The sequence below is a fragment of the Pan paniscus genome, chromosome X (genome assembly GCF_029289425.2).
Source record: "Pan paniscus chromosome X, NHGRI_mPanPan1-v2.0_pri, whole genome shotgun sequence".
NCBI lineage: Eukaryota > Metazoa > Chordata > Mammalia > Primates > Hominidae > Pan > Pan paniscus.
Genome location: NC_073272.2, coordinates 71,831,782 through 71,843,692, shown reverse-complemented (window position 1 = coordinate 71,843,692; position 11,911 = coordinate 71,831,782). Strand labels below are relative to the sequence as shown.

General features: G+C 43.4%; 1 protein-coding gene across 1 annotated transcript; it reads right to left on the bottom strand.

Moving 5' to 3' along the window:
• Nucleotides 1-9,951: 9,951 nt before the first annotated feature.
• LOC100990752 (TPT1-like protein) lies at nucleotides 9,952-10,741 on the bottom strand. The gene is given in 3 exon segments (XM_063601970.1): nucleotides 9,952-10,242; nucleotides 10,245-10,277; nucleotides 10,280-10,741. Coding segments are annotated over 3 exon segments (501 nt in total). The 5' UTR covers nucleotides 10,674-10,741; the 3' UTR covers nucleotides 9,952-10,168.
• Nucleotides 10,742-11,911: the final 1,170 nt, after the last annotated feature.

Genomic DNA, 11,911 nt, shown 5'->3' with positions numbered 1-11,911 from the left:
GGTTGCAGTGAGCTAAGATCACACCATTGCACTCCAGCCTGGGAGACAGAGCGAGACTCCATCTCAAAAATAAATAAATAAATAAATTAATTAATTAATGTTTAACTTTTCATATTATACATTCAAATGATATACCACTTCACCTACAGCATAGGAACCTTACAAAGGTATACTTCCATTTCCCTCCTCTGGCCTTTGTGTTATTGTTGTTATATATTTTACTTATCTACGTCATAAACCTCACAATTTATTGTAATTATTTTTGCTTTAAATAGTCAATTATCTTTTTCATTTTAAACATTCTTATTTTAAAAGAATTATAGATTAACAGGAAGTTATAAAATACTACAGAGAGGTTCTGGGTATCTTTCACCCAGTTCCCCCAAATGGTTACATTTTACGTAACTATAGTACAATATCAAAACCAGGAAATTGGCACTGACATAATGTGTGTGTATGGTTTTATGTCATTTGATGCCCCGTGTAGGTCCATGGAACTACCATCAAGATACAAAACTGAGGCAGGAGAAAAGGGTCTGGAGGCAGGGAATCTAAGGCCAATTCATGCTGACTTCCTAGAACTAAATCAAAAGGAAAACCCCAACTTTCTACACCTAAGTAACAAAAGGACCAGAAGCTACTTCCTTTGCAACGTGCCCCTTTTCTGCGCGGCAGATGGAAAATTGAAAGTACCTCTAATTGGTTGCTTTCTGCAACCAATCAGATGTTTGCATAGGAGTGTGACTTTGTAACTTCACTTCAGCCTCTGATTGTTGCTTTCTGCAACCAATCAGACTGATTGTTGCTTTCTGCAACCAATCAGACTGATTGTTGCTTTCTGCAACCAATCAGACTGATTGTTGCTTTCTGCAACCAATCAGACTGATTGTTGCTTTCTGCAACCAATCAGACTGATTGTTGCTTTCTGCAACCAATCAGACTGATTGTTGCTTTCTGCAACCAATCAGACTGATTGTTGCTTTCTGCAACCAATCAGACTGATTGTTGCTTTCTGCAACCAATCAGACTGATTGTTGCTTTCTGCAACCAATCAGACTGATTGTTGCTTTCTGCAACCAATCAGACTGATTGTTGCTTTCTGCAACCAATCAGACTGATTGTTGCTTTCTGCAACCAATCAGACTGATTGTTGCTTTCTGCAACCAATCAGACTGATTGTTGCTTTCTGCAACCAATCAGACTGATTGTTGCTTTCTGCAACCAATCAGACTGATTGTTGCTTTCTGCAACCAATCAGACTGATTGTTGCTTTCTGCAACCAATCAGACTGATTGTTGCTTTCTGCAACCAATCAGACTGATTGTTGCTTTCTGCAACCAATCAGACTGATTGTTGCTTTCTGCAACCAATCAGACTGATTGTTGCTTTCTGCAACCAATCAGACTGATTGTGGGCCAAGTCTTCTTTTGTATAGGAGTGCAACTTTGTAATTTCACTTTAGCCTCTGATTGCGTACTTACTTCATTTGCATGGAGTGAACACCAAGTGGCCAATGGGAAACCTCTAGGGGGTACTTGGACCCCAGAAGATTCTGTAACTGGGCTCTTGAGCCCCTGTGCTTGGGGCCTGCTCCCACACTGTGGAGTGTACTTTCATTTTCAATAAATTTCTGCTTTTGTTGCTTTATTCTTTTCTTGCTTTGTGTGTTTTGTCCAATTCTTTGTTCAAAATGCCAAGAACCTGGACACCCTCCACCAGTAACACAACTATCCCATCATCTTCATCTCTAAACCCTAGAAATAATTAATCTGTTCTCCATCTTTATAATTTTGTCACTTTAAGAATGTTACATAAATGGAATTATGCAGTATGTTACCTTTTGAGATTGCCCTTTTTCACTCACCATGGTTCCTTTGAGATCTGTCCAAGTTGTTTCACGTATTAATATTTCATTCTGTAGTATTCCGTGGTTTGGATGTACCACGCTTTGTTTAGCCACTCACCTATTAAGGGACAGTTTGGTTATTTCCAGTTTTTGGCTATTGCAAATTAGAGTGCTGTGAACACTCATGTATAGGTTTTTGTGTGGACATAAAGTTTTATTTTATGTACTTATTTTATTTTGAGATGGAGTCTCACTCCGTCGCGCAAGCTAGAGTGCAGTGGTGCAATCTCGGCTCACTGCAACCTCCACCTCCTGGGTTCAAGCGATTCTCCTACCTCAGCCTCCCGAGTAGCTGGGATTACAGGAGCACACCATCACGCCTGGCTAATTTTTGTATTTTTAGTAGAGATGGGGTCTCACCATGTTGGCCAAGCTGGTCTCGAACTCCTGAGCTCAAATGATCCACCAGCCTTGGCCTCCTAAAGGGCTGGGCTTACAGGCATGAGCCACCGCACCCAGCCCATAAACTTTTTTTACTGGACTTAACCAAGAGCGCAATTGCTGGGTCAATCGGTAAGTATATGTTTGGTTTTTAAAGAAAATGCTAAATTATTTTCCAGAGTGGCTGTACCATTTTGCATTTCCACCAGAATTATGTGAGTGAACTATTTCTCTGCATTTTTACCAGCATTTGGTATCGTCACTATTTTTTTTTTTTTTTTTTGAGACAGAGTCTCACTCTGTCGCCCAGGCTGGAGTGCAGTGGCATGATCTTGACTCACTGCAACCTCCACCTCCTGGGTTCAAGCAATTCTCCTGCCTCAGCCTCCCGAGTAGCTGGGACTACAGGTACATGCCACCATGCCCAGCTAATTTTTGTATTTTTAGTAGAGACGGGGCTTCACCATGTCTTGATGGCCAGGTGGCCAGGATGGTCTCGATCTCCTAACCTCATGATCTGCCCCCCTCGGCCTCCCAAAGTGCTGGGATTACAGGCATGAGCCACCACACCCAACTGGTATTGCCACTATTTTTAATTTTTGTTGTTCTAATAGGTGTGTAGTAGTATCTCATTGTGTTCTTAATTTGCATTTTCTAATGGCTAGTGATGTTGAACATATTTTCATGTGTTTATTTTCCATCTGTAGATAACTTTGGTGAACTGTCCCTTCATGTTCTTTGCCCATTTTCAAATTGCATTTTAATAATCATTGTCTTGGGTGGGCATAGTGGCTCACGTCTTTAATGCCAGCACTTTGGGAGGCTGAGGCAGGTGGATCACTTGAGGTCAGGAGTTCGAGACCAGCCTGGGCAACATAGTGGAACCCCCACCTCTACTTTTAAAATAAAAACAAAAAAAATGCCGTTTAAGATAATTGTAGATTCACATGCAGTTGTTAGAAATTATGAGTCCATGTGTACCCCTTGTCTAGTTTCACTCAATGAAACTTGCAAAACGATAGTACAGTATCACAAACAAGAAATTAACATTGATACAATCCATCTATCTTATTCAGATTTCACCAGTTTTACATGCACTCAAATGTATATTTGTGTATTAACTCGATGTAATTTTACCATGTTGTAGATTTGTGTAACCTCCGTCACAGTCAAGATACAGAATAATCTCATTACAAGAATCCCTCATGATATTCTTTTATAGCCACAGCACCTCCCTCCCTCCCTCGCTCCCTAGTTTTTAACAACCACTAATATGTTTTCCATCCTTGTAAATTTGTTATTCCAATAATGTTATGGAATCATACAATATGTAATATTTTGAGATTGACCTTTTCACTCAGCATAATTCTCTGGAGGTTCATTCCAGTTGTGTATATCAGCAGTTCATTCCTTTTTATTACTGACTAGTTAGTATTCCATGCTATAGATGTGCCACAGTTTGTTTAATCATTCACCTGTTAAAAAAACATTTGGGTTGTTTCTCATTTTTGGCTGTAAAGCTGCCATAAACATTTATGTGCAAGTTTTTGTGTGAACATATTTTCATCCAGGCATGGTGGCTCATGCCTATAATCCCAGCATTTTGGGAGGTCAAGGTGGGTGGATTGCTTGAGTCCGGGAGTTCGAGACCAGCCTGGGCAACATTGTGAGACCCCCACTCTCTACTAAAAAATAAAAAAATTAAAAATAGGGAGGCTGAGGTGGGAGGATCGCTTGCACCCAGGAGGTGGAGGTTGCAGTGAGCTGTGATTGTGCCACTGCACTCAGCCTGAGTGACAGAGCAAGACCTTCTTTCAAACCCCCACCCCCCCCAACCATAAGTTTTAATTTCTTTGGGTTAATTGCCTAAGCGTGTAATTGCTGGGTTGTATGGTAATTGCATGTTTAGTTTTGAAACAAACTGCCATACTTTTTTCAGAGTTGCTGTACTAATTCACATCCCCACAAGTAATATATGAGTGATCCAGTTTCTCCACCTACTTGCCAGCAGTTTGTGTTATCACAGTTTTTTATTTTAATCATTGAGCCAACAAGATTGGTGGCAAATTGGAAGTGGGTGGTGAGCAAAAGGAAGAATCAAGAATGACTCTTCGGTTTTGGGCTTCAGCAGTTGCATGGATGGTGGTGCCATTTATTAGGGAGGTAAAGATTTGAGAAAGAGCAGGTTTGAGAGGGACAAAGGAGTTCATTTTACACTTTATATATATTTACTCTGAGTTGCAGACTAGCCATGCGAGTGGCAATGCCAGGTGGACCTCTGGATACACAGATTGGGCTCAGGACAGTGGTTGGGGCTGGAGAAAGAGATTTGGGAGTCACTTCTAAACTCATTCACACCGACTTTTTCTTTCCTTTGCATAATTTTCCTAGTATAGAGGCCCAGAAGTAGGATTACTGAGTAAAACGGCATGAGCATTTAAAATTTCCTATTGCATATTGCCAGATTTTATTTTAAAGGGGTGGTATTTATTCATAGTGTTAGCAGCCAGTAACCGTGCATCAATTTGGTATTCTTTCCAGCCTGACATATTGCAATTTCTTCTGCCTCCCCTTAATTTTTGCTACTATAATTGGCCATTCAGTTTTTACAATTTAGTGTGTCTTTGCTCATTAGGAAGTGTAGACATTTTCCCATATGTTTGCCTCTTAATAGTATTTCTTCTTCTCTGTTTGTGCCTTTGCTCATTTTTCTATGGTGCAAGAGTGTTCCTGTCATAGCTGCAAGGACACAGGCTGGTGACTGTTGGCTGTGCTCTAATGTGTCCCACAGAGCAGGGGTGCATAAGGGTTGACACGGTTGTCCACTCTCTTTTTGAGAATTTGGAAGCTTCTGTTTTGAGCTTCCTTAACACCCTGCTCTACTGGTTTGCTGTCCGCCTCTGGCTGCCCCTTCCCTGTCTGTTTCCTAAGGAGATGTCTTCTGCAGCCTTCTCTGATATGTGGTGTTACTCAGAATTGTATCCTGGGTCCTTAAGAATATTTCTCATTGTAGGCCGGGTACGGTGGCTCATGCCTGTAGTCCCAGCACTTTGGGAGGCCGAGGCGGCCAGATCACCTGAGGTTGGGGGTTCGAGACCAGCCTGATAAACATGGAGAAACCCTGTCTCTACTAAACATACAAAAATTAGTGGGCGTGGTGGTGCATGCCTGTAATCCCAGCTACTCAGGAGGCTGAGGCAGGCGAATTGCTTGAACCCGGGAGGCAGAGTTTGCGGTGAACTGAGATCGCGCCATTGCACTCCAGCCTGGGCAACAAGAGCGAAATTCCATCTCAAAAAAAAAAAAAAAAAAGAATATTTATCATTGTAAAATATAACATGCATACATACATACATACATATATACACACAGAAAAGTGCTTAAAACAAATGTATAGTTTGTACACTTGCAAAATTAGTTACAAGTGAACACCAGTGTGACTACCATGCAGGTCAGAAAGAACTTTGCTAGCACCCCCAAAATCTCCCATGTGTCCTTATCAATTACAATTTATCCTTAGAAGTAGCCAATCTCTTAACTTTTATGATAATAACTTGCTTGCTTTTCTTTTCTCTCCCTCTGCCTCTTTCTCCCTCTCTCTCTCTCTCTTTTTTCTCTGAGACGGGACCTCACTCTGTCACCCAGGGTGGAGTGCAGTGGTGTGATCAAGGCTCACTGCAACCTCAACCTCCTGGGCTCAAGCCATCCTCTGGCTTCAGCCTCCCCAGTAGCTGGGACAACAGACACATGCCACCATGCCCAGCTAATTTTTTTTTTAATTGAGACAGAGTCTTGCTCTGTCACCCAGGCTGGAGTGCAGTGGTGCCATCTTGGCTTACTGCAACTTCCACCTCCCAGGTTCAAGCAATTCTCCTGCCTCAGCCTCCTGAGTAGCTGGGGTACAGGCATGTGCCACCACACCCAGCTAATTTTAAAAATATTTTTAGTAGGGGCGGGGTTTCACCATGTTGGCCAGGCTGTTCTTGAACTCCTGACCTCGTGATCCACCCGCCTCGGCCTCCCAAAGTGTTGGGATTACAGGTGTGAGCCACCGTGCCCGGTCTTTTTTTTTTTACTTTTTATAGAGACAGGGTCTCACCATGTTGCCTGGGCTGGTCTCAAACTCCTGGGCTCAAGTTCTTACCTGTGGAGGGTGTCCAGGTTCTCGGCGTTTTGAACAAAGAATTGGACAAAACACAAACAAAGCAAGGAAAGAACGAAGCAACAAAAACAAGAGATTTATTGGAAACAAAAGTACACTCCACAGGGTGGCAGTGGGCCTGAGCAGCTGCTCAAGGGCCCTGGATACAGAATCTTCTGGGGTCCAAATACCCCCTAGAGGTTTCCCATTGGTCACTTGTTGTTTACCCCATGTAAATGAAGTGGTGGCCTGCAATCAGAGACTGATGTGAAGTTACAAAGTTGCATGTCTATGCAAATGAAGACTTGGCCCACAATCAGTCTGATTGGTTGTGGACAGCAAACAATCAGAGGCTGAAGTAAAGTCACAAAGTTATACTCCTATGCAAACATATGATTGGTTGCAAAAAGCAGCTAATCAGAGGTACTTTCAATTTTCTGTCTGCAGAAAAGGTGGAGGTTTGCAAAGGGTATAGCCTCTGGTCCTTTTGTTAGTTAGGCGTGGAAAGTTAGGGTTTTCCTTTCAATTTAGTTCTAGGAAGTCAGCGTGAAATGCCCTTAGGTTTCCTGCCTCCAGACCCTATTCTGCCTCAAAGTGATCCTCCTGCTTTGGCCTCCCAAAGTGCTGGGATTACAAGTGTGAGCCACAGTGCCCAGCCTTGCTTTTCTTTAGTTTTATCATCTACATGTGCATTCACTTTTTAAAATATATTAAATAATGTATTTTTCTTGGTAGAGATGGAGGTCTTGCCACATTGCCTGGGTTGGTCTTGAACTCCTGGGCTCAAGTGATCCACCTGCCTCGGCCTCCCAAAGTGCTGGGACTACTGGCAGAGCCATGCACCTAGCTATATGTGCATTCCTAAACAATAATTTAGTTTTGCTTGTTTTTGAACTTTATATAAATGGAATCACACTGTATGTATTCCTTTGTGTCTTCTTTCACTCAACTTCATACTTGCATGATTTATACATGTTGTGTGTGGCTGTAGGTTTTTTTTTTTTTTGAGACGGAGTTTCACCCTGTCACCCAGGCTGGAGTGCGGTGGCACAGTCTTGGCTCACTGCAACCTCTGCTTCCCGGGTTCAAGCGATTCTCCTGCCTCAGCCTCCTGAGTAGCTGGGACTACAGGTGCCTGCCAACAAGACTGGCTAATTTTTGTATTTTCAGTAGAGATGGGGTTTCACCCTGTTGACCAGGCTGGTCTCTAACTCTTGACCTGGTGATCCGCCCGCCTCAGCCTCCCAAAGTGCTGGGAATACAGGCGTGAGCCACGGAGCCTGGCCGTGGCTGTAGTTTAATTGTCGTTTCTGTATAGCATTCCACAATTTATTCATTCTGCTCTTGATGGACTTTTGGATTGTTTCCAATTAGGGCTGTTATGTATAATGATGCTTTGAACCTTTATATATCTTTCTTTCTTTCTTTCTTTTTTTTTTTTTTTTTTTTTGCGATGGAGTCTCGCTCTGTTGCCCAGGCTGGAGTGCAGTGGTGTGATCTCAGCTCACTGCAACCTCCGCCTCCCGGGTTCAAGCGATTCTCCTGCCTCAGTCTCCTGAATAGCTGGGTACAGGCACGTGCCACCACGCCGGTAATCCCAGCTATATATATATATATATATATTTTTTTTTTTTTTTTTGTATTTTTAGTAGAGACGGGGTTTCGCCATATTGGCCAGGCTGGTCTCAAACTCCTGACCTCAGGTGATCTGCCCACATCAGCCTCCCAAAGTGCTGGGATTATAGGCGTGAGTCACTGCGCCTGGCCTATATATCTTTCAGTAAAGCTATGTACACTTTTCTGTAGGATATATACCTAGGAATGGAATTGCTGGGTTCTTGGAGATGTGTATCTTCAATTTTAATAGATAATGACAAATTGTTTTCCCAAGTTGTTGAACCAATCAATAGCCCCATCAGCAGTGTATGAGGGTCTCTGCTCCTCAACACTAATTATCATCAGACTTTAAAAAATTTGCCAGTCTGGCATATGTGAAATGGTATGTTGTTGGTGTGTGTGTGTGTATAACTTTTTTTTTCTTTTTTGAGACGGAGTTTCGCTCTTGTTTCCCAGGCTGGAGTGCAATGCTGCGATCTCGGCTCCCTGCAACCTCCGCCTCCCGGGTTCAAGCGATTCTCCTGCCTCAGCCTCCCAAGTAGCTGGGATTACAGGCATGCACTACCATGCCCAGCTAATTTTGTATTTTTAGTGGAGATGGGGTTTCTCCATGTTGGTCAGGCTGGTCTCGAACTCCTGACCTCAGGTGATCCACCCACCTCGGCCTCCCAAAGTGCTGGGATTACAGGTGTGAGCCACTGCACCGGGCCATACGTGTGTGTATATTTTACAACTTTATTGATATATAATTGATGTACAACAAACTGCACGTTTTAAGTGACGATTTGATTAGTAAACATCCTTGAAACCAGAGCCACGATCAAGATAATGCACACATCTATTACCTCAAAAAGTTTTCTCATGCTCCTTCCTCATGCCCCATTCTCCCTCATTCTTCATTTCCCTGACAGTAGATGAGGTTAAGCACCTTTCCATGTTTATTGGACATTGGGATTTCTTCTTTTGTGATGAGCTCATACAAGTCTCAACAAAGCTGAACAGTGTAATGAAGTAATCAGATGGGAAAGTTAGAAAGATGTGAGGTTGTGGGGATTGAAGTTAAGATTTCAGTGGTGCAGCAGTTCTGGGCCATCGCAAGATCCACTTGGGGCCCTGAGAGTAAGTGACTGGAGCAGAAAGGGAGGGCAACAGAGGTGAGTAGGCTGAAGAAACAAGAAGTGTGGGAAGTGGGATAGATCTTTCACATGAATGTTGAAGTGATTTGGATTTGGGCAAGACTAGGGGGTGGGCAAAAGGATAGAATGGAGGGAAGTGCCTGAGAGGTACAGCGGTCATGGTCTGGAAGGTGCAGTGGGGAGCAAAGAAGGGGCCCACTCCACCTCCAGATGCAGAAGTATTTGGGGGAGGGAAAGAATCTCTGAGGAGAGGCCTACAGGCGAAGTGGGGTTCTCAGGAGACAGCCAGGTCTCAGTTAAAGAAGGTGTTTAGGGGAGCTTTCTATTTCTGTTGTTGGGGTATTTAGCAGTCCCTGTGCTATGGTTTGGATGTGGTTTATTTGTCTCCATCAAAACTCATGTTGAAATTTGATCCCCAAATGTTGGAAGGTGGGTCCTAGTGGGAGGTGTCTGGGTCATGGGGATGGATCCTTCATGAATGGCTTGGTGGCAGTCTTGCAGGAGTGAGTGAATTCTCAGTCTCACAGGACTGGATTAGTTCTCTCAGGAATGGATTAGTTCCTGTGACAGTGGGTTGTTATAAAGCCGGGATGCCACTCAGGTTTTCCCCTCTTTGCATGTGTCCACTTTCTCTTTGACCTTCTCCACTATGTTGTGACACAGCACAAAAGCCCTTGCCAGAAACCAGGGCCATGCCCTTGAACTTCTCAGCCTATAGAACCACAAGATAAAGAAATCTATTGTTTTTCTAAATTACCCAGTCTCAGGTATTTTTTTTTTTTGAGTTTAAATGCATTTTACTTTTAGACAACCTACATGACATGTTTTTCTAAAAAACAATGCCTCCACTCCAAATAAATCAGTCAAAATAATGAAGAACTCAAGATGATATCAGTCCCATTTGTCTTAAGTCCTGGTGTTATGTGGATGACAAACAGAAGCCAGTTATGATGACAGGTGATAGATCCAAAGTAATTGCCAAATTTGTTAATATTTTTCCATTTCTAAACCATCCTTAAAGAAAATCATATATCGGGTCACACCATCCTCACAGTAGTCCGCAGAGCAACCATGCCATCTGGATTCATGTTTTCTGGTAGTTTTTGAAATTAGCAAGGATGTGCTTGATCTGTTCTGCAGCTCCTGTCATAAAAGGTTTTACTCTTTTTGGTCTCTGTTCTTCCAGTTTGCCTTTGATTGATTTCATGTAATCTTTGATGCACTTATTGTAGGCTTCTTTTGTGAAGCTTGTTTCTTGCAGGTGATGATTCATGACACTATCGACACCAGTGATTACTGTGCTTTCGGTACCTTTGCCCTCAGGGCCTTCAGCGGAGGCATTTCCACCAATGAGCGAGTCAAAAATGTTACCTTCTGTCCTACTGACTATCTTCCCTTCCACCTCCAGGCGCAGCCCGTCTGCAATTTCCTGGCTCATGTAACTGTCAGAGAACATCTCACTGTGGCTGATGACGTCCCAGTAGATAATCATGATGACGGCTGAAGGGAGACAATGGCGGCGCTAGATTAGCAGGAGCCCAGAGCTCGGAGTGAGCGCAGTGCAGCCAAAGTGGTGCTGGGGGGATGGGGGTAGTGGACGGAAAAACTCAGGTATTCTTTTATAGCAACACAAAACAGACTAAGACAGAAAATTGATACTGAGAAGTACAGTGTTGGTGATAAGAAATGCCCAAAAATGTGGAAGCAGCTTTGGAAATGGGTAATGGGCAGAGGTTGGAAGAATTTGGAAGAGCAGGCTAGAAAAAACCAAGATTCTGATGAGGGCTTATTAGACAAGACGACTATGGAAGGTCTGGAACTCCTCAGAGATTGGTTAAATGGTCCCGACCAGAATGTTGATGGAAATATGGACAGTAAAGGCCATTCTGGTGAGGTTCCAGATGGAAATGAGGAACAACATGTTGGAAACTGGAGTAAAGGCCATCCTTGTCTTAAATTGACAAAGAACTTGGATGAACTACATCTATGCCCAAATGCTCTGTGGAAGGCTTATTGTAGAATTGAACTGGCAGGGGCAGGAAATCCCTGCTCCGTCTCAGATGGAATTTAATAGAATACCTGGTGGAAGAAATTTCTAAGCAGCAAAGTATTCAGGCTGCTGCATGATTACTTCCAACTGCTTATGGTGAATTTCTGGAGAAAAGGGAAACACAGCAGAAAAATTTGGAAAATGCATAGCCTGGCCAAATGGCATAGAAGAAAAGAGCATTTTCAGGAGAGGAAACCAAAGTTGCCAGGTGCTAAAGCCAAGACAATGGAGAAAAAGACCCTGAAGGCATTTCAGAAATCTTCGAGGCTGCTTTTCCCATCACATGCCTGGAGGCCTAAGAGGACAGAATGGTTTCTGGGGTAAGGCCTGAACACTGCTGCCCCTGCTCCACCTCAGGACGCTGCTCCTCACATCACTGCTACATTGTTTCTGACTCTGGTTGAAGTTCAATGGCTCCCGGTACTGCTTGGGCCATCACTTCAGAGAGTGTAAGCCATAAGCCTTGGTGACTTCCATGTGGTATTAAGTCTGTGAGAGCCCAGAATGCAAGAGCCATGGAGGCTTGGCAGTTTCCACCTAGATTCCAGAGGATGTATTGGAAAGCCTCTGCAGAAGCCTGCTGCAGGGGCAGAACCTCCACAGAAAGTGTTCATGAGGCAATGCCTAGTGGAGCCATGGGAGTAGGGCTGCCATGGGGACCCCACAATTATAGACCCACC